Here is a 27,351-nt window from a genome sequence, read left to right as displayed (position 1 = left end):
GTATAAACATGTTACAGATTGTGAGGTGCTCGGAAACTATGGTGAGGGATGCCATACAAGTACTTTAGGCCTGGTCTACACTACGGGTTTAGGTTGACTTTAGCAGCGTTAAATCGAATTAAGCCTGGACACGTCCACACGACGAAGCCCTTTCTTTCGACTTAAAGGGTCCTTTAAACCGGTTTCTTTACACCACCTCCGACGAGGGGATTAGCGATAAAACCGGCCTTTGCGGGTCGGAATTGGGGTAGTGTGGATGGAATTCGACGTTATTGGCCTCCGGGAGCTATCCCACAGTGCTTCATTGTGACCGCTCTGGACAGCACTCTCAACTCAGATGCACTGACCAGGTAGACAGGAAAAGACCCGCGAACGTTTGAATTTCATTTCCTGTTTGCTCAGCGTGGAGAGCACAGGTGACCATGCAGAGCTCATCAGCACAGGTAACCGTGATGGAGTCCCAGGATCGCAAAAGAGCTCCAGCATGGACCGAACGGGAGGTACGGGATCTGCTCGCCATATGGGGAGATGAATCAGTGCTAGCTGAACTCCGTAGCAGTAAAAGAAATGGCAAAGTATTAGAAAAGGTCTCCAAGGCCATGAAGGACCGGGGCCATAACAGGGACACACAGCAGTGCCGCGTGAAAATTAAGGAGCTACGGCAAGCCTACCACAAAGCCAGAGAAGCAAACGGAAGGTCCGGGGCAGAGCCGCAAACTTGCCGCTTCTACGCGGAGCTGCATGCCATTCTAGGGGGTGCAGCCACCACTACCCCAACCGTGTGCTTTGACTCCATCAATGGAGAAACACACAGGGATGATGGTTCGGGGAACGAGGAAGATGAGGATGGAGGTACTGTAGGTAGCTCACAGCAGCAAGAAAGCGGAGAAACCGGTTTCCCCAACAGCCAGGATATGTTTGTGACCCTGGACCTGGAACCAGTAACCCCCGAACTCACCCAAGACCCTCAGGGCACACAGGAGACCTCTGGTGAGTGTACCTTTGTAAATATTTGTAAACATTACACATGGTTTAAAAGCAAGTGTGTTTAATGATTAATTTTCCCTGGCAATCGTGGCCAGTACATCTACTGGAAAAGTCTGTTAACGTGTATGGGGATGGAGCGGAAATCCTCCAGGGACATCTCCAGAAAGCTCTCCTTCATGTACTCCAGGCCAGTAGCACGTAGTCTGGAATCATTGCATAACAAAGCATGGCAGCGTATGGTCCCGGTGTTTGCTGGCATGCAGACAATATCCATTCCTTATCTCTCTTTGTTATCCTCAGGAGAGTGATATCATTCACGGTCACCTGGTTGAAATGGGGTGATTTTATTAAGGGGACATTCAGAGGCGCCCGTTCCTGCTCTTCTGAACAGAAATGTTCCCCGCTGTTAACCACGCGGTGGGGGGAGGGGTGAAGTGATCATCCCAGAGAATCGTGTGTGTGTGTGTGTGGGGGGGGAGGTGGTTTACTTGGGTTTGTGCCGCATGTTAACCGGGAAACCGCAGCCCCTCCTTTTACATTGAAAACCCATTTTAAATGGACAACCCAATTCATCCTTGATATGGGAAATGCGCTGCTGTTTGAAACCTTTCCCGCATGTTAAGAAGGTTAAAAAAGCCAAAACACTGTGACCTACCATGGCTGCCTGCAAGCCGAAATATGCGACCTTGTAATGAAAGAGTGTACCCATTGTTCTCTAAAATGTGTCTTTTTTAACCACCTCTCCCTTCTCCTCCACCAGCTGCAAATGTTTCTCCTTCGCAGAGGCTAGTGAACATTAGAAAGAGAAAACGTAGGACGCGGGACGATATGTTCACGGAGCTGCAGATGTCCTCCCACGCTGATAGAGCACAGCAGAATGCGTGGAGGCAGTCAATGTCGGACATGAGAAAAGCACAATATGAACGAGAGGAGAGGTGGCGGGCTGAATGGCGGGATGAAAAGAGCAAGTGGCGGGCTGAAGACGATAGGTGGCGTCAGCTTGCAGACAGACGGCAAGAGTCAATGCTCCGTCTGCTGGAGCATCAAACTGATATGCTCGAGCGTATGGTTGAGCTGCAGGAAAGGCAGCAGGAGCAGAGACCGCCGCTACAGCCCCTGTTTAACCAACAGCCCTCCTCCCCAAGTTCCATAGCCTCCTCACCCAGACGCCCAAGAACACGGTGGGGGGGCCTCCGTCCACCCAGTCACTCCACCCCAGATGATCGCCCAAGCATCAGAAGGCTGGCCTTCAATAAGAGTTAAAGTTTTAAAATGCAGTGTGTCCTTTTCCATCCCTCCTCCCCCACCCATCCCAGGCTACCTTGGCAATTATCCCCCTACTTCTGTGAGGAACTAAAAGAATGCATGAATGTGAAAAAACAATGACTTTATTGCCTCTGCAAGCGGTGCTTGAATTGGGGAGGGGAGGGTGGGGTGGGGTGGGGTGGTTGGTTTACAGGGAAGTAGAGTGAACCGGGTCGGGGGGGGGGTTTGGAGGGTTCATCAAGGAGAAACAAACAGAAGTTTCACACAGTAGCCTGGCCAGTCACAAAACTCGTTTTCAAAGCTTCTCTGATGCGCACCGCGCCCTGCTGTGCTCCTCTAACTGCCCTGGTGTCTGGCTGCGCGTAATCAGCGGCCAGGCGAGTTGCCTCAACCTCCCACCCCGCCATAAATGTCTCCCCCTTACTCTCACAGATATTGTGGAGCGCACAGCAAGCAGCAATAACAATGGGGATATTCTTTTTGCTGAGGTCTGAGCGAGTCAGTAAGCTGCGCCAGCGCGCTTTTAAACGTCCAAATGCACATTCCACCACCATTCGGCACTTGCTCAGCCTGTAGTTGAACAGGTCCTGACTCCTGTCCAGGCTGCCTGTGTACGGCTTCATGAGCCATGGCATTAAGGGGTAGGCTGGGTCCCCAAGGATCACGATAGGCATTTCAACATCCCCAACGGTTATTTTCTGGTCCGGGAAGAAAGTCCCTTCCTCCAGCTGTCGAAACAGACCAGAGTTCCTGAAGACGCGAGCATCATGTACCTTTCCCGGCCATCCCACGTTGATGTTGGTGAAACGTCCCTTGTGATCCACCAGGGCTTGCAGCAGCATTGAAAAGTACCCCTTGCGGTTTAAGTAGTCGGTGGCTTGGTGCTCCGGTGACAAGATAGGGATATGGGTTCCGTCTATGGCCCCGCCACAGTTTGGGAATCCCATTTCAGCAAAACCATCCACTATTGACTGCACGTTGCCCAGAGTCACTGCCCTTGATATCACCAGGTCTTTCATTGCCCTGGCAAATTGGATCACAGCAGCCCCCATCGTAGATTTGCCCACTCCAAATTGATTCCCGACTGACTGGTAGCTGTCTGGTGTTGCAAGCTTCCACAGGGCTATCGCCACTCGCTTCTGAACTGTGAGGGCTGCTCTCATCTTGGTATCCTGGCGTTTCAGGGCAGGGGAAAGCAAGTCACAAAGTTCCATGAAAGTGCCCTTACGCATGCGAAAGTTTCGCAGCCACTGGGAATCGTCCCATACCTGCAGCACGATGCGGTCCCACCAGTCTGTGCTTAAAGAAGAACAGGAGGACTTGTGGCACCTTAGAGACTAACAAATTTATTAGAGCATAAGCTTTCGTGGACTACAGCCCACTTCTTCGGATGCATATGCATATGCATATGCATCCGAAGAAGTGGGCTGTAGTCCACGAAAGCTTATGCATATGCATATGCATATGCATCCGAAGAAGTGGGCTGTAGTCCACGAAAGCTTATGCTCTAATAAATTTGTTAGTCTCTAAGGTGCCACAAGTCCTCCTGTTCTTCTTTTTGCGGATACAGACTAACACGGCTGCTACTCTGAAACTTTTCAGTCTGTGCTTGTTTCCCGGGCCCAGAATCGGTGTTCCACGGCATGAACCTGCCCCAGTGACACCATGATTTCCACATTGCTGGGGCCTGTGCCTTGTGAGAGGTCTATGTCCATGTCAATTTCCTCATCACTCTCATCGCCACGCTGCAATCGCCTCCTCGGCTGGTCCGGGTTTCGCCTTGGCATGTCCTGGCTCTGCATATACTCCAGGACAATGCGCGTGGTGTTCATAGTGCTCATAATTGCCGCGGTGATCTGAGCGGGCTCCATGATCCCAGTGCTAGCTATGGCGCCTGGTCAGAAAAAAGGCGCGAAACTAGTATCTGATGGACCAGGAGAAGGAGGGAGGGCGGGAGGGAGGGAGGGCCGAGTGACGACATGGCGTACAGGTACAGGAACAGGGAATTAAAATCAAGAAAGGTGGCTGTGCATCAGGGAGAAACACAAACAACTGTCACACAGAATGGTCCCCCCAAAGATTAAACTGAAAACCCTGGGCTTAGCAGGCCGTTGATTTCACGGAGGAAGGGGAAGCAAATGAATACAGAACAAATCTATTTTTTACATCTTAAGCTGGCAGCCGACGGTGCAGCATGAGTGATAGCCTCTGCAGTACGATGACGACGGTTACCAATCGTAATATACCATCGTCTACCAAAAGGCAAGGGGCTGCTGCTGTGTAGCAATGCAGCCCCACGTCTGCCAGCCCCACGTCTGCCAGCACCCAGCATCGCCCTCGGCCTCTTCTGGGTGCTTAGCAGACAATACTGGGCAATTGGCAGAAAATAGTATACTACGACTGGTAGCCATCATAATCGAAACAATAGCATGTCTGCCCAGGTGGCCATGATTGACAGCCACTCCAGTACGACGACGATGGGTACCAGTCATAATATACCATCGCCTACCAAAGGGCAAGGGGCTGGTGCAATGCAGCCCTACGGCTGCCAGCCCCACCGCTATTACTCATGCTACACCGTCTACCGCCAAAAGGCAGTTAGCAGCTGCTGCTGTGTAGCAATGCAGTCCCACGCCTGCCGGCACCCAGAGGACATATGGTGACGGTGAGCTCAGCTGAGCTGAGCGGGCTCCATGCTTGCCGTGGTATGTTGTCTGCACAGGTAACCCAGGTAAAAAGGCGCAAATCTATTGTCTGCCGTTGCTGTGACGGGGGGGGAGGGGCCTGACGACAGGTACCCAGAACCGCCCGCGACACTGTTTTGCATCATCCGGGCATTGGGATCTCAACCCAGAATTCAAAAAAAAGGCGCGAAAGTAGTATCTGACGGACTAGGGGAAGGAGGGAGGGCGGGCCGAGTGACGACATGGCGTACAGGTACAGGGAATTAAAATCAAGAACGGTGGCTGTGCATCAGGGAGAAACACAAACAACTGTCACACAGAATGGTCCCCCCAAAGATTAAACTGAAAACCCTGGGTTTAGCAGGCCGTTGATTTGACGGAGGGAGGGGGAAGCAAATGAATACAGAGCAAATCTATTTTTTACATCTTAAGACGACGGTGCAGCGTGACTGATAGCCCTCGGCATCTTTCTGGGTGCTTGGCAGCAAATACTGGGCGCTTGGCAGTTAGTGTATTACGATGGCCTTCAGGCCTATTGCACAATCTGCTGCTCAGGGAAGACTCTGCTAATGTGCGATGACCCAACTTGTAATAGAACGGTTAACAGTCGTAATACACCATCTACTGCCAAAAGGCAAGGGGCTGGTGCAATGCAGCCCCACGGCTGCCAGCACCCAGATCGCCGATGAAGGCTACCAGTCTACTGCACCGTCTACCACCAAAAGGCAGTTAGCAGCTGCTGCTGTGTAGCAATGCAGTCCCACGTCTGCCGGCACCCAGAGGACATATGGTGACGGTGAGCTGAGCGGGCTCCATGCTTGCCGTGGTATGTTGTCTGCACAGGTAACCCAGGTAAAAAGGCGCGAATCTATTGTCTGCCGTTGCTGTGACGGGGGGGAGGGGCCTGACGACATGTACCCAGAACCTCCCGCGACACTGTTTTGCATCATCTGGGCATTGGGATCTCAACCCAGAATTCCAAGGGGCGGCGGAGACTGCGGGAACTGTGGGATAGCTGTGGGATAGCTACCCATAGTGCAATGCTCCAGAAGTCGACGCTAGCCTCGTACTGTGGACGCGGTCCGCCGACTAGAGCACTTAGAGCATTTTATGTGGGGACACACACAATCGGCTGTATACAACCGATTTCTATAAAACCGGCTTCTATAAATTCGAACTAATTTCGTAGTGTAGACATACCCTTAGATAGATAAAAGAAGGGGGGTTTACATTTGGACCAGAAAGAAATGAGGTTTGTGTTTACTTTTAGGGTCTAATTCACCATTACCCAGCACCATATGGGGTCATTTACAGGACTGCAGTGAGTACAAAGTGAGAATGGTACCAGAGCAGAATGATAGTGTTTTAAGCCAAATTTGCACTGGTGTAAATAGTTACAAAAAGTGCAGGGCAATGGTGAATCAGGCTCTCTGGTCCAGCAGTAGTGAATTCCACAGTCGTGGGGTAGGCCCTGAGAAATCCCTGTCGCCAGCCCATACAAACTTCACCCTGCAGGTTGATAGTTCCATTGTTCCAGAGGGGCAGAACTGTCAAGGGCTATCCAGGTCATCATAGAAGCTTTGGTCTCTATTTTTTGTTGTGTTCCTTATTTGGGCTCTTGTTGCATATTTTGAAATCTATTTGGGCCTCAGTGAGGTGGAGATCTCTGTGGTACTAAAATCTGAATATAATCACTTCCAATGAGTGCAGCAACTCCTTTGTTTCAGCAACAATTTCTCAGTTCAGACAAATAAAGGCTCGCTAAAAAAATTCATAAATACAAAGACCCCGATTCTCATTTGCTCTAAGGTCTCTTTTATACTGCCAGAATGTTGTATAGGGCCCTTCATGTAAATAAGAATCAAGCCCCCAGAGCCTTTTTTCATATTCAGTAGAATCAGAGCACAAAGGCAAAGACTTTTAATTAAAAAAACTCAAATAAACGTGGGGAAGTCAAATCATTGTAGATCTCAGCACGTTAGAAAAGCTACAGTTTGGTGGCCAACGTGAATGGACTTAGTTCACTTCGTAATGGATTGGTGTCCACATTACAAAACAAAAACAAAAAACACAAAACCATCACAAGTTAAAGTAAAACTAATAAGGATTAGGAATCACCATGTTTCAGGGCAAAAAGTTAATCATCAGCTGCGGTCAGGAAGAAATATACACCCCCGTTACACAATAATGCACAATATTAGTATCCTCAGGAGTGCATACCCCTCTTCACTCTGCTGCAAGTATCTATGGCTGCAAAAGGCAGCTTTTTTCCAGATCTCCTTGACCAGCTGCAAATCTTCTCAAGTCAGAGTCTATTGCTCTGCATCCCTACAGCTCCTTGGGATGCCAGGGAAAAAATTAAGCGCCTAATGAAAATCCTGTAGAAGATGATGGTCTTCAGTAGCAAGCATTGCTGCCTGTTCCCTGCTCTCTGCCCTGGCAAATTCATTTAAAGGGAACCACAAGCAGATCTGGCAAGAATGACAGCAGTGTCAGAGGAGATTTTCTGCCTGAATGAAGAAAGAAAGAAGAAAATCAGGGGAGACAAAATATGAGGCAATTTTCAGAGTTAAACACTTTGGAGAGGGAAAAAAAGAAAGGATTAGGATAGGTATTTTACTGTATCTGACTTTCACATATTTAAAAAGCATTCATTTTAATTACAACCACATTTAAGGACCAGATTCTCACTTCAGTTAAGCATGACATAATTGGGAGCTGCAAGTATATATTTAATGAAAAAATCTGGCTCAACTCTGCATACCTTTCCTACTTACTTTTCTCTTAAATTTCCATATACTTTTTTAAGGGTCAGAACCTGTGGATTTAGGATGTTGGCCAGTTTGTCCTAAATGTACTTTAGAACAGAGGATTGAGCTTTTTTGGGCAAGTTTTCGGAGACGCTTCAACCAAAGTAATTTTGCAATCACAGTTGTAGATGCAAGTGGTAGAATACAGAAATCTAATTACCTGGATTACCCAATCTAGTTAGTTTGGTGTATAAACCCTACTGTTTGTTCCTGTAGTTAGTTTCAGGCATGAAATTGGAGGCTAGTTGTGAAGACTTGGCTCATAGGGACCAATTTTGCCCTTATACAGGTATAACTCCCATTACAGCATCACTCCCATTATGAAGTGCATCCATGAAAGCCAAGGTGGAGTTAGGTTCTCTCATCCCTTTGTGCCAGCTATTCTCATACAAGTGGGCTGCAAAGCAGATGCATGAATCCATGGGGAATACCCACAGTGTCAGGAACCTTCTGTGGGAGCCACAGAATCAGCTCTGCATACCTTTTCCCAAACAGGAAGCCATGGCACAAGGAGCTTTTCAGGGTATTCTTATGCCCTAGTTATTCTCCACTGCTGCAATGGCCTATAGGTGCCATTGCAGTAGGAGCAAAAGTTAGAGCAGCTGTAGCCTGCATTGAGGGCCTAATTGATCATTTGGCAGCCCTCTGAATAGGAGAGGTGAAAGCCCTCCAGTCCTTTGCAAGTGCTGACACAGGGTTGAATTCCTCTGTTAATGTTTATATCCCACAGTTATGAAATCAATTACCTTTTCACATTCAAAGACTAATCTGAGTTTTTAAATCAAAACTGAACTGAATATGTCTGATGCTTTATATTGCATTGAGTTTAGGAAACCCCAGGATCTGTGGGGTTGTGTAATTTAAAAAATATTAATTTATAGTAAAAACATCCCTGTTTTCGTGTTTTATAATGCTATGTCCCCTTTCTCCACCTCTTTGTCTGACTTGTCTATTTAGATTGTAAGTTCTTCAGGGCAAGGGCTGTCTACAACTGGGTATTGGGACAGTGCCTAGCATGATGGGGCCCTGTCTTTGGGCAGTTCCTAGGCACTATCATAAAAATAATAGAATGTAATATTATTTTGAATGTTTTTTTTCCTTGTTTATTTTAGTCATGTCACCTAAATGCTCATTTTGGTTCCCCCTTCTTCTTTTCAGACTTCCTGCTCTGACTCCAGACTTCAGCAGATTTCTACCTGACATCAGTGCTTGTATGGTTTTTCAAAAGCACTTCACCCACCACAGTGCTTCTTTTCAACATTTGATTGGGTTTTTTTTAATTAATAAAAGTCAAATTGTGAGAGGTCTTTAAAGCTCAGGGGTTTTTTTTTAAAAATTAAAAGTTAAAAGCTGTAAAGTCGGGGGAGGGGGGATAGTTTCTGAAAGTCACAGTTGAGCTAGTGCCATCAAAGGAACAGAAAGATAATTTTTTTCAGCAGAGACTGTCAGTGGCTTTTAATGCTGCTTCATGTATGGCTGTGTCAAGGTTGATTTTCATTTCTCGTTAGAGAAAAAAATCTAGAGAATCAAACGCTTTTCACTAAAATGTGAAGGTTAAAAGCAGCAGTGTCCTGGGTACAGAACTGTTCAAAGCGCTGCTGGGTAATATTGGTAACTATTTGCCATGTAGTTGTGTATCAGGATTCAACCTAAAGGATCCCAAAACACTTTATAAACTGATACACATGTATAAAGGCATCATTTCATCTACCACAAGAATACAGTAACCTGCAGGGGAGATGCAACAGCAGTGAGCAGCTGTTCTACACAATACTTTAGGACATGGTGTGAAGAAGAATACCCGAATTCAAATGAAACTACAGGTTGATTTTAGGAAGGAGGTAAGTAATTTGGCTGGGTCACTCAGGGGTTAACATTTCTACTCTTACAAATACTGCTATCTGTTTTTAATCACTGCAAGTGGTCAAGTTCCTTAGTTTACATCTTAGGCAGATGACAGAGGCCCAGATTCTCAACTGTGGCCAAAGAATGCACAGCACAACTTGTGTGTGTGTGAAGGGGTGACCTTAAGGCACTTTTGCAGTTCCCTAATCATTGTTCAGCTGTGTGCTGGAATAAGTTAGAACCTGAATGCAACTGGGGATTACCAGGGTACAGGGAATCCCCAGTCATGCCCCCTGTTTTATGGTCCCACCTTCTACTGTGGGAGGGGAATGCTGCAGGAGCCATTACACCAGCTCTACAACACAGTGGATCACCCATGCTGGCGTGATCCTCCTGTAATCATCTACACTGGCTTTTGGGCCAATGGCAGCATGGCACAAAGTGGCCCTAATGCAGGGAAGAATCTGGGTCACCAACTTCAGAAACACAATTTCCCATGCCAAAATTTTGGTTCAGTGCTGCTTCTGAGAGAGGTGTGCCATCTACTGAATCACCTATGCCACTTCCTGCAGAACCTGGTGTTCCTTGGAGGTCTCCAATTCAACTATAGATAAGATAGGCAGTGCTGGGCTTTGTGAGAGCTAATAGGCTCACCGCCCAAGATGTAAGTAGAATTGAGGCTTGAACGTAGCCTAAAAGAGTCAATGTATAAATCAAACTTTAAAATTCCAGGTAGTTACAAGAACATAAGAATGGCCATACTGGGTCAGACCAAAGGACCATCTAGCCCAGTATCCTGTCTTTTGACAGTGGCCAATGCCAGGTGCCCAAGAGGGAATGAACAGAACAGGTAATCACCAAGTGATCAACCCTCTTTCGCCCATTCCCAGCTTCTGGCAAACAGAGGCTAGGGACATCATCCCTGTCCATCCTGGCTAATAGCCATTGATGGACCTATCCTCCATGAACTTATCTACTTCTTTTTTGAACCCTGTTATAGACTTGGCCTTCACAACATCCTCTGGCGAGGAGTTCCACAGGTTGACTGTGCATTGTATGAAAAAATACTTCCTTTTGTTTGTTTTAAACCTGCTGCCTATTAATTTCATTGGTGACCCCTAGTTCTTCTGTTATGAGAAGGAGTAAATAACACTTCCTTATTTACTTTCTCCACACCAGTCACGATTTTATAGACCTTTATCATATCCCCCCCAGTTGTCTCTTTTCCAAGCTGAAAAGTCCCACTATTATTAATCTCTCCTCATATGGCAGCCGTCCCATACCCCTAATAATTTTTGTTGCCCTTTTCTGAACCTTTTCCAATTCCACTATATTTTTTTTGAGATGGGGCAACCACATCTGCACGCAATATTCAAGATGTGGGCCTACCATGGATTTATATAGAGGCAATGTGATATTTTCTGTCTTATTATCTATCCCTTTCTTAATGATTCCCAACATTCTGTTCACTTTTTTGTCTGCCGCTGCACATTGAGTGGATGTTTTCAGAGAACTATCCACAATTACTTCAAACTCTCCTTCTTGAGTGATAACAACCAATTTAGACCCTATCATTTTGAATGTATAGTTGAGATTATGTTTTCCAATATGTATGACTTTGCATTTATCAACATTGAATTTCATCTGCCATTTTGTTGCCCAATCACCCAGTTTTGAGAGATCGTTTTGTAGCTCTTCACAGTCTGCCTGGGACTTAACTATCTTGAGCAATTTTGTATGTGCAAATTTTGCAACCTCACTGTTTACCCCTTTTTCCAGATCATTTATGAACATATCAAATAGGACTAGGCCCAGTACAGACCCCTAGGGGACACCACTATTTACTTCTCTCCATTCTGAAAATTGACCATTTATTCTTGCCCTTTGTTCCCTATCTTTTACCCAGTTACCAATCCATGAGAAGACCTTCCCTCTTATCCCATGACAGCTTACTTTGCTTAAGAGCCTTTGGTGAGGGACCTTGTCAAAGGCTTTCTGAAGATCTAAGTAAACTATATTCACTGGATCCCCTTTTTCCACATGCTTGTTGATCGCCTCAAAGAATTCTAGTAGATTAGTGAGGCATGATTTCTCTTTACAAAAACCATGTTGACTCTTCCAACAAATTATGTTAATCTATGTGTCTGACAATTTTGTTCTTTACTGTACTTTCAACTGGTTTGCTCAGTACTGAAGTCAGGCTTATTGGCCTGTAATTGCTGGGATCAACTCTGGAGCCCTTTTTAAAAATTGGCATCACATTAGCTATCCTCCAGTCATTTGGTACAGAAGCTGATTTAAATATAGATTACAGACTACAGTTAGTAGTTTTGCAATTTCACATTTGAATTCCTTCAGAACTCTTGGTGAATACCATCTGGTCCTGGTGACTTATTACTGTTTAGTTTATCAATTTGTTCCAAAACCTCCTCTAATGATAACTCAAACTGGGACAGTTCCTCAGATTTGTCACCTAAAAAGAAGAATGGCTCAGGTTTGGGAGTCTCCATCACATGCTCAGCCGTGAAGACCAATGCAAAGAATTAATTTAGTTTCTCTGCAATGGCCTTATCATCCTTGAGTGCTCCTTTAGCATCTCAATCGTCCAGTGGCCCCACTGGTTGTTTAGCAGGCTTCCTGCTTCTGATGTACTTAAAAAATATTTTGCTAATACTTTTTGAGTCTTTGGCTAGCTGTTCTTCAAATTCTCTTTTGGCCTTCCTAATTATATTTTTACATTTCATTTGCTAGAGTTTATGCTCCTTTCTATTTTCCTCACTAGGATTTAACTTCCACTTTTTAAAGGATGCCTTTTTACCTCTCACTGCTTCATTTACTTTGTTGTTTAACCACGGTGGCACTTTTTTGTTTCTTTTACTATGTTTTTTCATTTGGGGGTATACATTTAAGTTGAGCATCTATTATGGTGTCTTTAAAAAGTTTCCATGCAGCTTGCAGGGATTTCACTTTTGGCACTGTTCCTTTTAATTTCTGTTTAACTAACTTCCTCATTTTTGTGTAGTCCCACTTTCTGAAATTAAATGCTACAGTGTTGGGCTGCTGTGGTGTTTCCCCCGCTACAGGGAGGTTTAAATTTAATTATATTATGGTCACTGTTACCAAGCGGACCAGCTATATTCACCTCTAGGACCAGATCCTGAGCTCCACTTAGGACTAAATCAAGAATTGCCTCTCCTCTTCTGGGTTCCAGGACTAGCTGCTCCATGAAGTAGTCTTTAAGGTGTCAAGAAACTTTATCTCTGCAACCTGTCCTGAGGTGATATGTACCCAGTCAATATGGGGATAGTTGAAATCCCCCCATTATTATTGGGTTTTTTATTTTAATAGCCTCTCTAATCTATCTGAGCATATCAAACTCACTATCACCATCCTGGTCAGGTGGTCGGTAATAGATCTCTACTGCTATATTCTTATTATTAGAGCATGGAATTTCTATCCATAGAGATTCTATGGTACTGTTCAGTTCATATAAGTTTTTTACTTCATTTGTTTCTATGCTTTCTTTCACATATTATGCCATTCCCCCACCAGCATGACCTGTTCTGTCCTTCTGATATATTTTGTGCCCTGGTATTACTGTGTCCCATTGATTATCCTCATTCCACCAAGTTTCTGTGATGCCTGTTATATCAATATCCTCATTTAAAATGAGGCAAGACTTCTAGCATTGGTATATAAGCACTTTAAAAACTTGTCACTTTCTAGCTGTCTGCTATTACATGATGTATTGAATGGGACTTTTCTTCATTTGACTGTTTCTCATCAGCTCCTGCCTGTATTTTATCATCTTCCATCCTCTCCTCCTTACTAGGACATAGAGAATCTCCATTAATAGATCCTCCCCTAAGAGATGTCGCTGTCTGAACTACGTGCTCCTCCGCACCTGTCGCTTTCCCCCAGCCCTTAGTTTAAAAACTGCTCTACGACCATTTTAATTTTAAATGCCAACAATCTGGTTCCATTTTGGTTTAAGTGGAGCCCATCCTTCCTGTATAGGTGCCCCCTTTCCCAAAAGTGTCCCCAGTTCCTAATCTAAACACCTCCTCCCTACACCATCGTCTCATCCACGCATTGAGACACCTCATTTACATAGCTTGAAATAAAAGTTAAAAAATTGAGATTCACATTTTTTCTATCAGAATGAATGTTGACCACCAGTATCTGCCAGCCTCCAGTATCTACCAATGGCAAAGCCATTCACATGGATGGAGACCCTCTCTATTCTCTGTAGCAACACAGCTTTTGTAGTGCCTTTCACCTTTTGATATCCTGGAAACTCTTCGTAGGAGCGAGGGGGGCGTCATGTCACAGCGGTGGAATTGGCATAAATTAATGCTGACAGGGTTAAGGAGGTGCTTCTGGGTCACCATTGAAAGCAGGCCATAGAGCTGACATTCCCTGCTCTGCATCCATCCTCTTGTCAGGATCTGCAGCTGTTCGCTCTCTTTCACTTGCAGAAGCAGAAGGGAACATATGGCTCAGTATATTCATATTTTACATCTTGCTCTTCTTTCCCCGTGACCTGTTTAAGAGAATGTGTCAAAAATCTTGCCTTTTTCATTTGGATTTGGAAATGACTAATACTGGGTACAAATTGATGGTGGCTGTTTTGTTTAGAATTAAAAAAAAAAAATCTTAACCCAATAGACAAACATAATTTGGGATCACTTCCAGTGCATCAAGTTTAAAGTACAAATTTTTAAAAGCCATTACAAAGAGTAAACTAAATTCCCCATTCCTTTTACTATAATCTATTTTTTCATAAAATAAAGATGCATTCAATGAAATCACACAAAATCATTTTCAAAATTTCATGATAGACATTCCTTGGTAAATGCAAAAGATCTGTATTATTATATCAATAAGACACAACAAGGTATACGTTGGCCATTAATACACTTCCTGGGTGGTTGAAGTTACTCGGCCTTTTGCTTCACAATGCACATAAGGCACATTTTAATAGGCCATTAAAACAGGGTCTGTTGTGTCTTATTGTTGAAGTAATCTATTATCTGAATTAACAAGAACTGTGCTAGAAGCTCTTTTGGAATGAAACGAGTGGAATTCAGATGAGACCATATTTAATACTTTTTGCCTGGGAAATGAATGAGAGCACTGTTCTCCAAGCATGCTGCTCTCCATTTACAGTTGGGAAAACCAGAAAAGTCTAGTGTTTCTAAAAAGGTCTAGAACGCCTGCAAGCACCGTCCCCCGCAGCTCCCATTGGCTGGGAACAGGGAACTGCAGCCAATGGGAGCTTCAGGGGTGGTACCCACAGGCTAGGGCAGCGCGCAGCTGAGCCGCTTGCCCCACCCCACCCCTAGGAGCCACTGCCGGACATGCTGGCCACTTCCGGCAGCAGCGCGGGGCCAGGGCAGGCAGCGAGCATGCCTTAGCCCCGTTGCGTGCCACTGCCACCCCAGAGCCGCTCGAGGTAAGTGGCGCCAGGCCAGAGCCCGCACCTCAAACCAATCCTGCACTCTGCACCCCAACCCCCTGCCTTGAGTCCCCTAGCCCCCTACTTTGAGCCCCCTCCCGCACTCTTCACCACCTCCTGAACCCTAACTCCCTGCCCTGAGGCCCCAACCCCCTGCCCATAGCCCCCTGCTGCACCCCACATCCCAACCCCCTGCCCTGAGCCCCCTAACCCCCCTGCGGCACACCTCCTGCACCCCAACCCCCTGCTCTGAGCCCCCTCCTGCACCAAGCCCCCAACCCCCTGCCCTGAGCCCCCGCCGCATCCTGCACCCTCCTGCACCCCAACCCCTTGTCCTGAGCCCCTTCCTGCACACCGCACCCCCTCCTGCACCCCAACTCCCTGCACCAGCCCTACATTCATGGCCTTGTATACAATTTCAGATGTGGCCCTTGGGCCAAAAAGTTTGCTTACCCCTGCCCTAGCCCCTCCCACTAAAGAGGATGATCTGAGGAAAACTTCTATTAACAATCATGTCCTGGAGTTTCTTGGATGCACTGCGTCTCTTGTCCCTTCCATGGGTATCTTTGCAGGAAATGATGGTTTGACTATTGTGCTTTAAAGTCCTGGTGACTGTGTCCCTCCTGTTTCCTCTCCCTGTATCAACATTCAGTCAGTGTTATCAGAGTTGAAAATTAGTTGCTTCCAAGACTGCAGAGCATGTCAAATTACAGAAAGGATCTCTTAAACCAGAACAGAGTAATTAAAACACAATCTAAATTTACTCCTCACTCTAGAGATCCTAATCCATTTTCCTGTGTCTGTCTTTTAAATTATAAACTCTTTGTGGCAAGGGTTCATTTTATATTTGTGTCTTATACTTTTTCAGTTCTTAGCAGAATAATAATAATAGCAGCAGCCCCAAAACTAGTCTACAATCATAGTTTGCAAGTAGGCCAAAGTATATCTGTATTCTAGTGCATTTAGAAAAAAATACATTAGGGCTGCAAAATACAGTGCAGCAAATAAGCTATGACAATATAGAGAGATATGGAAGTGACTCAAAGCAAGTTAGAAAAAAAGAATCTCTGTTTATTCAGAACTGAACTAAATGGGGAATTTGACATATTGATCTGACAGTATTAAACCTTAACATTGTATTATTTTGACGGTTTTGTACCCACATACTTTAACATCACAGAGCTAAAACTATGGTGTTGCATGCCCAGTTTATCAAAAACTGTTATGAACAAAAGAGAAGGCATTTGTTTCTTCATCTTCTTCATATTTGTGTTGTTGATTCCACATTTTATTTTAATCTGAAAATTAATCACATTTTTCATTCAATCAGGATACATACGCATGTTATTAGTTGGAAACACAATGCACTATTAATAATAAGGGAATGTTTCATTTAAGCTCCAGAGCTCTGGTTAGGTGAGGAGCCAAGTGCTTCCTGAAAAGGAGACAAGGGTCTTTCAGGAGGTGCTCAGCACCGCTCAGGACTGCACCCCAGATCTCTGATATTTATTTTCTATTAATATTTTAAAAGATTTTCAATATGTTTCTGTTGCCTTCATTAAATAATGTGATGCTTGTGGTGGCCAAAAGAAAAATCTAATCCTTCCTGTGCTGAGCACCTCCTGCCAGGCATTGAGTGCCCTCAGTTCCCAATGAGGTCAATAGGTTGAGGACATCTTGCAGGACTGGATCGCCTATCCCATTAGCACCCTCTAACTCTCATTGACTTCAGTAGGAGTTGAGAATTCTCAGTCTCTCTAAAGAGGTTTTCAACACCTTTCACAATCAAGCCCTTAATTTCCAGTGAAAATGGCTCATGCAAATGTATATAGGCTTGTAGAAAAAGTGTGTGTTTTCTATTTCAAAAGGTACTTAGTCAGAATGTTGGGTCTGATCTAGTTTACAGTAATGGAAATTAGAAGTAACAGTGATGGGGTTAACATCAGAGTAAAAGAGATGTAAGTGAAAGGAGAATCAAGCCCTTGTATTTTTTGTATTTTTTTTTTGGAAGTTCATATCTATTTTCTCTGTGTCAAATGCATTGCTACACAGGGCCCATCCTGCCCTCAGATACACAGTAGGAATGATAGGAATTACACCTGTGAAACTGAGGCCAGGATTGGGCCTTTAATTATCTTATTCATTCCAAAATGCTTTTAACAAAAGTCCGTGAACAACTATTTTTATTGAAGAACTAAAACATAATATGGGCTATTAACTCAAATTTTAACTAAATGACTGCATGTTGATTTTGATATGTAATATAGAATGCACTCTGTACCTCACAATCCTTATATTCAATTTTAAAATTAGTTTGTTAGTCATTCTCAATAAATTTCTATTGCATCCATGGGAAAATATGTGAGCCCTCTGGTGGTCAAAACAATACCTTTTGTTTCCCATGGATGGTATGCTAAAATAGCATATCCTAACAGAAAAAGTGTCTGCTTTATATATTTCAAAGATATTGAATTACAATTTTGTTAAGATTGTACTTTTACTAAGACTTCTTATATGTTTTTCCTCCATAGGTGATTTTAGACTGATCCTTACTACCTCTGTAAAGCCAAATGTAATGATATCTGAATCAAAACCTTTGCATTAAAAATAACCAACTTAGGACTTGTCTACACTACAAAATTAAGTTGACCTAACTTACGTTGGCATACATCCACCACAGTAATTACATCACTTGTGCATGTTGTTGCCTGAGTTTCAGGGATTTACAGTGTCTACACTTTGTTCCTTGTGTCGGCAGTGTGTGTCTTCACCAGGAATGCTTGCACCAGCTGAACTGTCAGTGTGACGCATTGTGGGACAGCTTCTGAAAGCCAGCAACAGTTGATATAAGCAATGCAGTGTCTAAACTGACACTGCATCGACCTAACTACATCCATGGGTGGCCGATGACCCGGCTGTTGGGAGGCAGGACGGCCAGCCCCAGCCCCAGCCAGCCTGGGCCAGGGCAGAGCACCAGGAACTGCAGGAGGCAGTCTGGGGGCAGAGTGTAGGTGGGGCCATGCCAGGCTGTTTGGGGAGGCACAGCCTCCCCCAGCCCCAATACCCGCCACCCATGACTACATTGACTCTGTATCTCTCGTGGAGGTGTAGTTATTAAGTCGGTGTAATGAGCGAGTTACATCAGCAGGAGCGCAATTTTAATGTAGACACTTACAAAGGTCAACGTAAACTGCTTTACATTGACCTAACTCTGTAGTGTAGACCAGAGCTCAGAAAAATCACAGTTCCTCCATACAGAGATACATGACCTGGTTCTCTACTGCCTTGTACTTTGTGTAGGCATGTACTCTTTTGCCCAGTGGGTGTAAAATACTGCCGTTCTGATCTGGTACCATTTCATACCCACTTTGCACAAATAAATAACTACATACAGTGAAATGTGGCAGAGAATGAAGCCCATGATATTTAATATTTATAGAAACAGCCATGTTAAAAAGGGATTAACTTTTAAATGGCCAAGTTAAGCAAGCCACAATTAAAGCTAACTGGTCATCCTGCCCAATTTAGCACTTCAGTGTGTAGCTAGGTTTTAATAAATTCAAAGATTTTTATGGCTCAGAAGGATATCTATTGTTTCCAGAGTTGTTGTAGCCATGTTAGTCCCAGGATATGAGAAAGACAAGTTAGGTGAGGGAATATCTTTTATTGGACCAACTTCTATTGGTGGAAGGTACAAGATTTTGAGCTACACAGAACTCTTCTTCAGGTCTGGGGAAAGAAGCAGAGTGTCTGAGCTAAATACAAGTTAGGACAGATTGTTAAGCAGAAGATCTAAACTCCCTCATACACTGCCACCACAGCTTCAACAACCACCTCCTGCCCATTAAACTCTCTCTGGAACACTCCCACAATAACATCAACTTCCTGGACACCACAATCAGCTTCAGCAATAGAACCCTACAGACAACCACATACAAGAAACCCAGAGATCACCACACCTACCTCCTCAGATCCAGCAATCACCACAGACACCCCCAAAAAATCTGTTATCTACAGCCAGGCACTCAGGTACCACAGAATTTGCTCTGAAGAGAAAGTCCAGGATACACACCTAAACCACCTTCACTAAACAAGGACACTCCACGAGAGAAGTAGATTGAAGGTTAGGAGATTCAATACAGGAAAAGGAAACCCACTCACTGCACACCACTAGTTATCACCTACCAGCCCATTTTGGACCCCATACAGGATTTCATCAAACAATTACAACTCATATTTGATGGGGACCACATCCTGACAGAAATCTTTCCTGAATCCCTTCTTCTGGCCTTCAAATAATCCCCCCCTCCTCACCAAGCTCACCATCAGAAGCAAGCTCCCCACAGACCAGGACACACCAACTCAAAGTAGCACCAGACCCTGCCACAACAACAGACACAAAAACTTACAGACATATCTCCACTACTGCAATGAGCAATTGTTCCCACAACACACCTTTCAAGACCCATGGGTCCTACTCTTGCCTATCACAACAAGTGGTGTACAGCATCCAGTGCATCCAATGCCCCAATAATAACTATGTCAGTGAAACATAGACAATCACTACATTCTCAAATGAACTCACACAGAAAATGATAAAAGACAAAACCACCATATCACTTAGGGGTGAACACTTTTCACAAAGTGATCACTTCATATCTGATCTTTCAATACTTGTCCTCAAGGGAAACCTGCACAACACCTTCAAAAGGTGAGCATGGGAACTTAAAATCATACCTCTGCTAGACTCCAAAAGCCATGGACTTAGAGATGCTGGTTTAATGGTTCATTACAACAATTTTTAACATACCACACTACCTGCTACCCTTTATTGCCCACTTTGAACACTTTATGCATATCAATCTAACCCCCAATTGTCCACTTCATTTCAAATGACCACCAACAATGTGCATTACCCATTCTGTTTAATAATCTGTCCCAATTTATATTTTAGCTCTGCCACTCTGCTTCTTTCCCTGGACCTGAAGAAGAGTTCTATGCAGGTTGATAACTTGTATCTTTCACCAATAGAAGTTGGTCCAATAAAAGATATTACCTCACCCACCTTGTCTCAAGGATATCTAGAACACTCTTGTCTGATTGATATTAACTTGCCAGCAGAACAAAGTGCCAACAGGCTGGTGTCCTACAGAATCACAGAATATCCATAGTAATCCATCTAAAACTGGAATGTAATTTGCTACTGAACTTTCACACCCATTTATTTATAACAGAACATGATGGTGTTTGCACCTGGGTTTTCACTTAAGGATTCATAGAGTTTAAGGCCAGAGGGACTACCAGATCATCTAGTCTGACACCCAGTCTGTCTATCACAGGCCACCAACTCCATCCAGCACCCGCATACTAAGCCAACAACTGAAATTAGACCAAACTATTACAGCTCGATTGTCATGTGCCACAGGCAGAGAATAGGAGGGACAGAGGCGCAACAGTGCCTGAGGCCCTGCAATGGCAGAGTAATGATTTAGTGTTTCCTATTGCTAACACCTACACTTAGAAGCTAAGACCCCTGTCATTAACTGTATGTTAACATCCAGCAGAATTACAGAAAGGAGCTGACACCCAGTAATTTCAGATAGTCATATGTTTCCCTGCAAAATCTTAGATCATTGATATACTGTTTTTTCTCCTCCACAAGCTTGGCCATTTATATTTAAACCAGGATTAAAACCCCAAGTGTATTGTAAGAGCTTTTTTTAACATACACTGGAGTCAAAGGGAGATTTGCCATCCATTTCAATTGAGCAAAATTAAGCTGTAATTGACCAGCTGCTAACAAAGAAAAATAGTTCACATGTCCATGTGTTAATGTATTTTTATTATACCCAGATGTCTAGGTTTATGAATGCAAAGAAGAGCCCTCCTGTTAACCCTAATTATGGTGTTTTGCCATCTTTATTAACTTGACAGAGGTGTCAGTGCTGCTGTTTTTGTTATTGGGACATGCTCTCTCACACACACACACACAAACACACACACACGACTCCCATACACTGCTCTGGCAGCACATATGAACCCTTAATGCACCACAATAGTTTGAGGAAAAGTCCCCCAGCACAGGCACAACGAACAATCAGCATTCACAGCGCTATGCTGCCCACCTTGCAAGTAGAGATGGGCAAACATTTTCTGCCAAAGTTTTTCTCAGCTGAAAAATGCAGATTTGGGTCAAATAAAGTGATTTATGCACTTCCAGTGCTGTGCCTTCAGAAGTGGCAGCTCAGAATCAGACCCATTATTTATTTATTAAGTACCAACTTTGTGCTTGGCCCTGTTTTAAATGAGGACATTTCCTGCTTTGAAGCTGAGAGTTTATTTGTGTATATAATTTTGTTTCACTTTAGGAGGGACTTGAACGTGGAGAGGGTGATGGCTAGGGAATTTGGGATGAGGGTGGGTATAAATAACAACAATAATAATGGATAATGGCACGGAGGTGGAAGCAGAAGGAGGAGGAGACAAATGGGGCAATGAGACTGGCTGAGATCAACAGCACCACAAAACCTAATTACAACTGAGGAAGTTGGTGAATTTCATATGGCAAAAATGGCACTTGAATACTAACAAGTCCTGCCCCATTATTGTCACATTTTAAATCCATTATGTTTGAGGGGGTTTAAAATTTGGCAGTGTAGCGAGGCAGTCTGGTTCCCTGGCGCCCCAGAAGGGGACGAGCCTCTCTGGACACCAAAGTGGGCGGAGCCACCAAATCCTGCACCCGCCCCGCAGAGGTCAAGGCGCAGGACAGGAAGTATAAAAGCCCGACCCCAGAGCTCACTTGGAACTCAGCCACAGGAGAGGCCAGACGCCTGTGGCGTAGCTCCCAGTTGGGAGACCACGGCAATTGGCGTCCGACCCGAGGACTGGCCAGACCAGCCAATGCCTGATGCTAGCCCGAGCCCAGAGATGCTGCCAAGCCTGCTGCTCACCAGTTACCCCGAGGAGCTGCCAAGCCAACCGTGCGCCGGTTACCCCGAGGAGCCCATGGTGTGTGACCCCTTGGAGGACGCCGTCCGGACTCAGACCTCCGGTCCGGACGGGGAGGTAGGAAGTAGCCCGGGGACAGCCGACGCTAGTCTGGCTGCAGTACTGCCAGAGCCCATGTCAGTGTGTTGCGGTGAGATCCCCACTGACACAGCAGTGGGCCTTCTGCCGCTGCTAGGGCCCCGGGCTGGGGCACAGTGGAGTGGTGGATCTGCGTCCCCCCGCCACCCACCTTGTGGGTGGCAGTCTCCCCCTCTCCCAGGCCACTCGGAGCCAGGAGCCTGGAATTTGCTGTTCAACTGTTTGCTCAGCCCCTGCCTGAGAGCCTGAGCTACTGACTGTTTGTTGCCCCGCCCTGATCCAGGGCCTGGGCTTGCTAATATTGAACTGTTCGCTCAGCCCCTGCCTGAGGGCCTGAGCTGCTGACTGTTTGCCGCACAGCCAGGCTAGTTCCCCGACACACCTGACCGAAGTAGCGAGGCAGTCTGGTTCCCCACCGCCCCGGAGGGGGACGAGCCCTGGCCAAACCTCCCCTACAGGCAGATCAAGTTTTCCCATCTTTGTGCCAGTGCATCCTTCAGGAATAATGTAGGAGCTGGGAGACATGACATGACATCATACAAGCACTCAACGAATTAATTTCACTTCTGTGACAGAGGGCCAGCACAAAGTCATTGCACCACTTAAGTCTCATTTAAGCCCTCAAAACAAAATTTAAGTGGAATTTAGATGGTGCATAGGGCTTGTGATGGGTCCCTGCACAGGGATGGGAATGTCTCTTAATATCTTCTTTCAGATATTAGCATTTCAGATGGAGCATACTTTTTATTTGTTTTTGTTTTATGGCATTTTTGAAATAATGATTTGTCTTTCTATGTCTCTGTGATTCATTTGATTGTTTTCTCTCATTTTAAGATGAATTTTAATGTTTTAATCTGTTTGCTGTCATCTCTCATTTCTGTGAAGCACTTAGATTGCCATGCAGATAGGTTCTATATAAAGAAGGTGTATTATTATAATCATTAAAGTTAGAGAACCTTGAGTCATCTCTTACTAAAGATAGTGCTTGCACTCCTAGGTAGTGCTTCCTTTTAGGTGACTGGGAGGAGGTGCAGTTTCCAAGTCAATGCAGAAGAGCAAGGATGAAATATTAAATGAGAATGATAGGGTGGATTTAACACGGATATGTTCAGAGAATTTCTTTACTCAATAAAAACAATGATCAGGATACTGCCACAGAGGTTGATCTCATCATATCAGCTCTCAACCAAATAGAATAGGGACAGGTCAGCACCCTGGTGGAAGATCTCCAAAGTGCAACGGTGCTCCAGGAAGTGGTGGTGTTGAGTGAGGAGGTGGCGCTCTCTTCTCTGAGGATATGTTTACAGTGCAATCACGGAATGTGAGTGCAGCTCATGTAGACATACACAAGCTAGCCTTAATCTAACTAGTACCGGAACAATGAAGTCACAGCAGCGTGGGCTCTACGAGCCCATCCAGGAATCTTGGTTAATTACTCAGACAGCTAGCCCATGCAGAAGCCCATTCTGCCATGGCTTCACTTCTCCAGTCCCCAAGCCAACTAGATTAAAGCTAGCTCGGGTGTGTTTACACAAACTTCAGTCACACTCCACAATTGCAGCATAGACATACCCCGAGTCAGGAATGAACCAATGCCCAGCCAAGTGCTAGGGGACACTGCTGCTGGAGTTTATGTCTTTGGATAAGGGGCTTTTGGAGGCTGGCTCAGCCCTGTTACCTGCGTAGGCTTTTCTAATTAGTACCACTGATTTCAGTGACTACTATGGAGCAATGCCGGGGTGCAAAATCACCAGTGCTCAAGTTTACCCCAGCCACGTTCCCTCCCTTTTCTGGCACGCTCCCATGTTGACCTCTACTCTGTCCCTGGAATGCCCCCTATACTGAGGACTGCTGCAGAAGCAGCAGAGAGGTGATGGAATCACCTTTTTGTGCCTGGCATACACGCAGGGCCGGCTCCAGCTTTTCTGCCGCCCCAAGCGGAAAAAAAAAAAAAAAGAGCGGCAGCACTTCAGCAGCAGCTCAATCGCGCCGCTTCTTCTGCGGCAGTTTGGCGGCGGGTCTTCCCTCTCTTCCTCTTCGGCGGCAATTCGGCAGCAGCTCAAAGAGGAAGAGAGGGAATGAGGGACCCGCCGCAGACCCAGACGTGCCTCCCCGATACCGGACGGAGTGCCGCCCCTTTGAATTGGCCGCCCCAAGCACCTGCTTCCTACGCTGGTGCCTGGAGCCGGCCCTGCATACACACCCTCTGCACCAGTGCAATTCATTGCAGGGCACAGAGGAGCAACAGAACAATGATGAACCAGGACTATTGACTTCAATGAGAGCTGTGAATGCCTAGCATTTCTGAGAATCAGGCCCATAAAGTGTTGTTGTTTTATTTTATCTGCACTGCTAGGTTTAATGCGCAAGGTTTAACCCCTCCTTCCCCACAAAATAATTATCCCATTCTCACGTCCTCCCATATTCCTTACAGATTTGTTTGCCAAAGGTCAGAGATAAATACTGAAAATATTTTACCTAACAAAAATTTTAAAATAACACCATTTAAAATAGCTGCAGGTGCTTTGTCTTCATCACATAGGGGATTGAAACTTCTGGACAATTTGAGAAAAGACATTAATGCTCAGAGCCCTTTATTAGCCAAACAAGAGTTTTAATTTTCCATTAGCAATAGCAGTAGTTCCATCAGGTTGCTCAACCAGCCACACCTGAGCAGAATCCAGACGAGGATGTCTTTCTTTTCAGCCTGGAGTTTTTAACTCTTAGCATGGCTGTGAAAAAGCACCCGATATAGCTGGGTTGCATAGGATTCAATACAGCATGATATTCTCCCCACAGCTAGAACTGATTACAAGTCAAAGGAGAGTCTTCATTTCCTCTTCTATAAATATAAGCACATAGGTCCATTTACTCACACCACCCATCACTGCGGAGAAGCTCCTGGCACTTCTCTGAAACTCCTGGCACTTCTCTGAAATTCATGCTGTTGTAATGTACTATTCAACAGAAGAAGCACACCACGATCTCCAGATGTAAAATGTATTAGGGATATTAAGTCAGCTGTCTGTCGAGAAACCAGTAACATCATGAGGTAATGATTTGGTTCTGATTAAGTCTCTCTCTCTAACCAGTTGATTTTTGCAGTCTGAAATATCTTACCCAGAAAGTGGTTTTTATGCTGCTTGCCCGAAGGTCAGGTTTACTAAATCATTCAGCCCATCCCTGATCCACTCTGAACTGGGAACTGGTTTTTTTAAGCATGCGGTAGTGACAATAACTATCCATCACATTTCCCTTTTGAAGGTGATGTCAGAGTTCCAATCATTCCCCCCACCTGTATTTGTATTCTGTTCTCATCTCAATTTGAGTGAAAATCGTGCTTTGCAAACCAGATGAAAAAAATCCAGTACTGTCTGTGTCAGCTTTAGTTTGTTTAGAATCCAACCATCCATCTTAAGAACTCTGAGATTGTCGTTTCTTTTGATACCAGAACCTACAAATATATATATATATATATATATATTGAAATGGTTGTCTTTGAGCATATCTGATTGTTATTCTTTGACAGAGCTGTGACTAGAGGGTCCATTTTGAGCTCATTCATTGAAAGCTGTGGGAGCAACAGCAGCCAGCTTTAGCTCACTTCTGCCTCTAAAGATTTGCAAAGAAGCTATTGGAGTTTATCACACAGTTTTACAAAATACTACAGCCTCAGCATGTTGTTATAAAGAGGTTCTCACTCCCACTGGGATCATTAACAAATACTGTTTTATTACTCTCTACCTTTTTTATCTTGCACCTTGCAAAGCCTTTCTTTACCCCCTTTACTCAGTGGCTAGATTAAACAATTCTGGAATGGCATCATAAATGTTTAGTATCTTTGAGAGAGACAAGGTGGGTGAGGTAATATCTTTTATTGGACTGACTTCTGTTGGTGAGAGAGACAAGTTTTCCAGCTACTCAGAGTTCTTCCTCAGATCTAGGAAAGGTACTCCAAGCATATTTTTAATTAATTTATAATTCAACAGACGTGGTGGTCCTATCACACCTGAGTTCTTTGATTCTTAGCTTGTCTTTCATCATGAGTCCTTCTTGTCACAGTTAACTGGGGAAAACAATAAACTGATGTGGACCCAAGTATCAAAGTGACCCTCACCCCATCTAGGGTTTCTACCTATAACCATGCTGTTTGCCATCTATCCACATGTCAGGCACCTCCGTGGCATCCTTGAGATAAGGAAATGGTAAACCTTGAGCACAGGAAGCAGCTGATGTGTGAAAGGTAGTGTGATTCTATTATTGTGAACTGGGTAAAGCCAGGTTATGGCGAGTTAAAATCTCATTGAGATTGATGGGTGTGAACACACTCTCCACATAACCTAACTGTAAAGATAAATTAATCACAATCTGCAACCTAAAGCAAAATGGTTATTTGCACTCACCCCAGCAGAAGAAAAATTCAATGTCACCCAGAGAGCAATGGAAAGGCAAATGTGCAAGATATCGCTCAGTGATCACATACCAAATGAGGAGATCAGAAGGCATACAGAGGTGACCGATGTAGTTCAGGTGATGTACGACGTAAAGCGGAGATGGCAGGTCATGTAGTCAGTAGGCAAGACAACAGGTGGACAACTTGACATCAGTGACTGGATCCCCAGAGACCACAAGGGACCGCTGGGCAGACCGAAAACGCATTGGACTGATCCCATGACAAAACTCTTTGGCCAGAAATGGAAAAAACATGCTCACAACAAAACAGAATGGTGTGGTGTTGACTTGCGTTCGTGGAGGGACAGACGAGGACAAGCTGGACAAAGGTGACCCCAGCAGAACATAGAACCAGAGATAGACAGAGACAGCCTGAAGAAATCCAAGCAGAAGCCTGTAAGAATTCCATGGTGTGACCCTGAGCAAAACCTAGAGAGAGGTTCTGATTGGATGGGGCTGGCTTGGGCCTGTAAGGCAGGAAACGGCTCCTTTTGCCTTTGGTTCCTGCTGCATTTGGAGAAGCAAGACTTTATACATTCCTCCAAATAAACAAGACCGCATCAAAGAAAATGCCAGACTCCATCATCAATTTCTGCTCCCTACTGAAACATCCGCAGGTCCCTGAATTTTGACTAGCCACTTGGGTTGAAAAGGGATACACTCTCTCAACAGACTATCACAAGCTAACAAAGGTACATAGAGCCCAGTTTGTCATTGCACTATGCCCCTTTTGTACCACCTCTGTCAGTGAATCTGGCCT

At 44.8% G+C, this 27,351-nt stretch overlaps 1 protein-coding gene and 1 long non-coding RNA gene across 2 annotated transcripts in view; one reads left to right on the top strand and one right to left on the bottom strand.

Annotated features, from left to right (window-relative positions):
- The first annotated feature begins 297 nt into the window (after positions 1–297).
- On the top strand, positions 298–2,352 carry LOC135981341 (uncharacterized). The gene is made up of 2 exons (XM_065583371.1): positions 298–990; positions 1,748–2,352. Exons 1-2 carry the CDS (start codon positions 423–425, stop codon positions 2,248–2,250), a joined length of 1,071 nt encoding a protein of 356 aa, XP_065439443.1. The 5' UTR covers positions 298–422; the 3' UTR covers positions 2,251–2,352.
- A 4,383-nt stretch (positions 2,353–6,735) lies between these two features.
- The window catches only part of LOC101945545 (uncharacterized), a 51,145-nt gene continuing 30,529 nt past the window's right edge, over positions 6,736–27,351 (bottom strand). The window contains exons 3-4 of the long non-coding RNA XR_508990.4: positions 13,872–14,135; positions 6,736–7,447 (exon numbers count right to left, since the gene is read on the bottom strand). This is a non-coding gene — a long non-coding RNA (uncharacterized LOC101945545). The remainder of the gene's footprint in view (positions 7,448–13,871; positions 14,136–27,351) is intronic.

This window comes from Chrysemys picta, chromosome 2, assembly GCF_011386835.1.
Source record: "Chrysemys picta bellii isolate R12L10 chromosome 2, ASM1138683v2, whole genome shotgun sequence".
NCBI lineage: Eukaryota > Metazoa > Chordata > Testudines > Emydidae > Chrysemys > Chrysemys picta.
Note: the sequence above shows the minus strand (reverse complement) of the source record. Positions and strands in the feature narration are given on the sequence as shown.

What these genes read in the sequence shown, in the direction of transcription:
- LOC135981341 (XM_065583371.1), top strand. Translation starts at nt 423, where the DNA reads ATGCAGAGCTCATCAGCACAGGTAACCGTGATGGAGTCCCAGGATCGC. An exon ending in GGGCACACAGGAGACCTCTG is followed by an intron (nt 991 to 1,747) that starts GTGAGTGTACCT and finishes CTCCTCCACCAG; the next exon opens with CTGCAAATGTTTCTCCTTCG.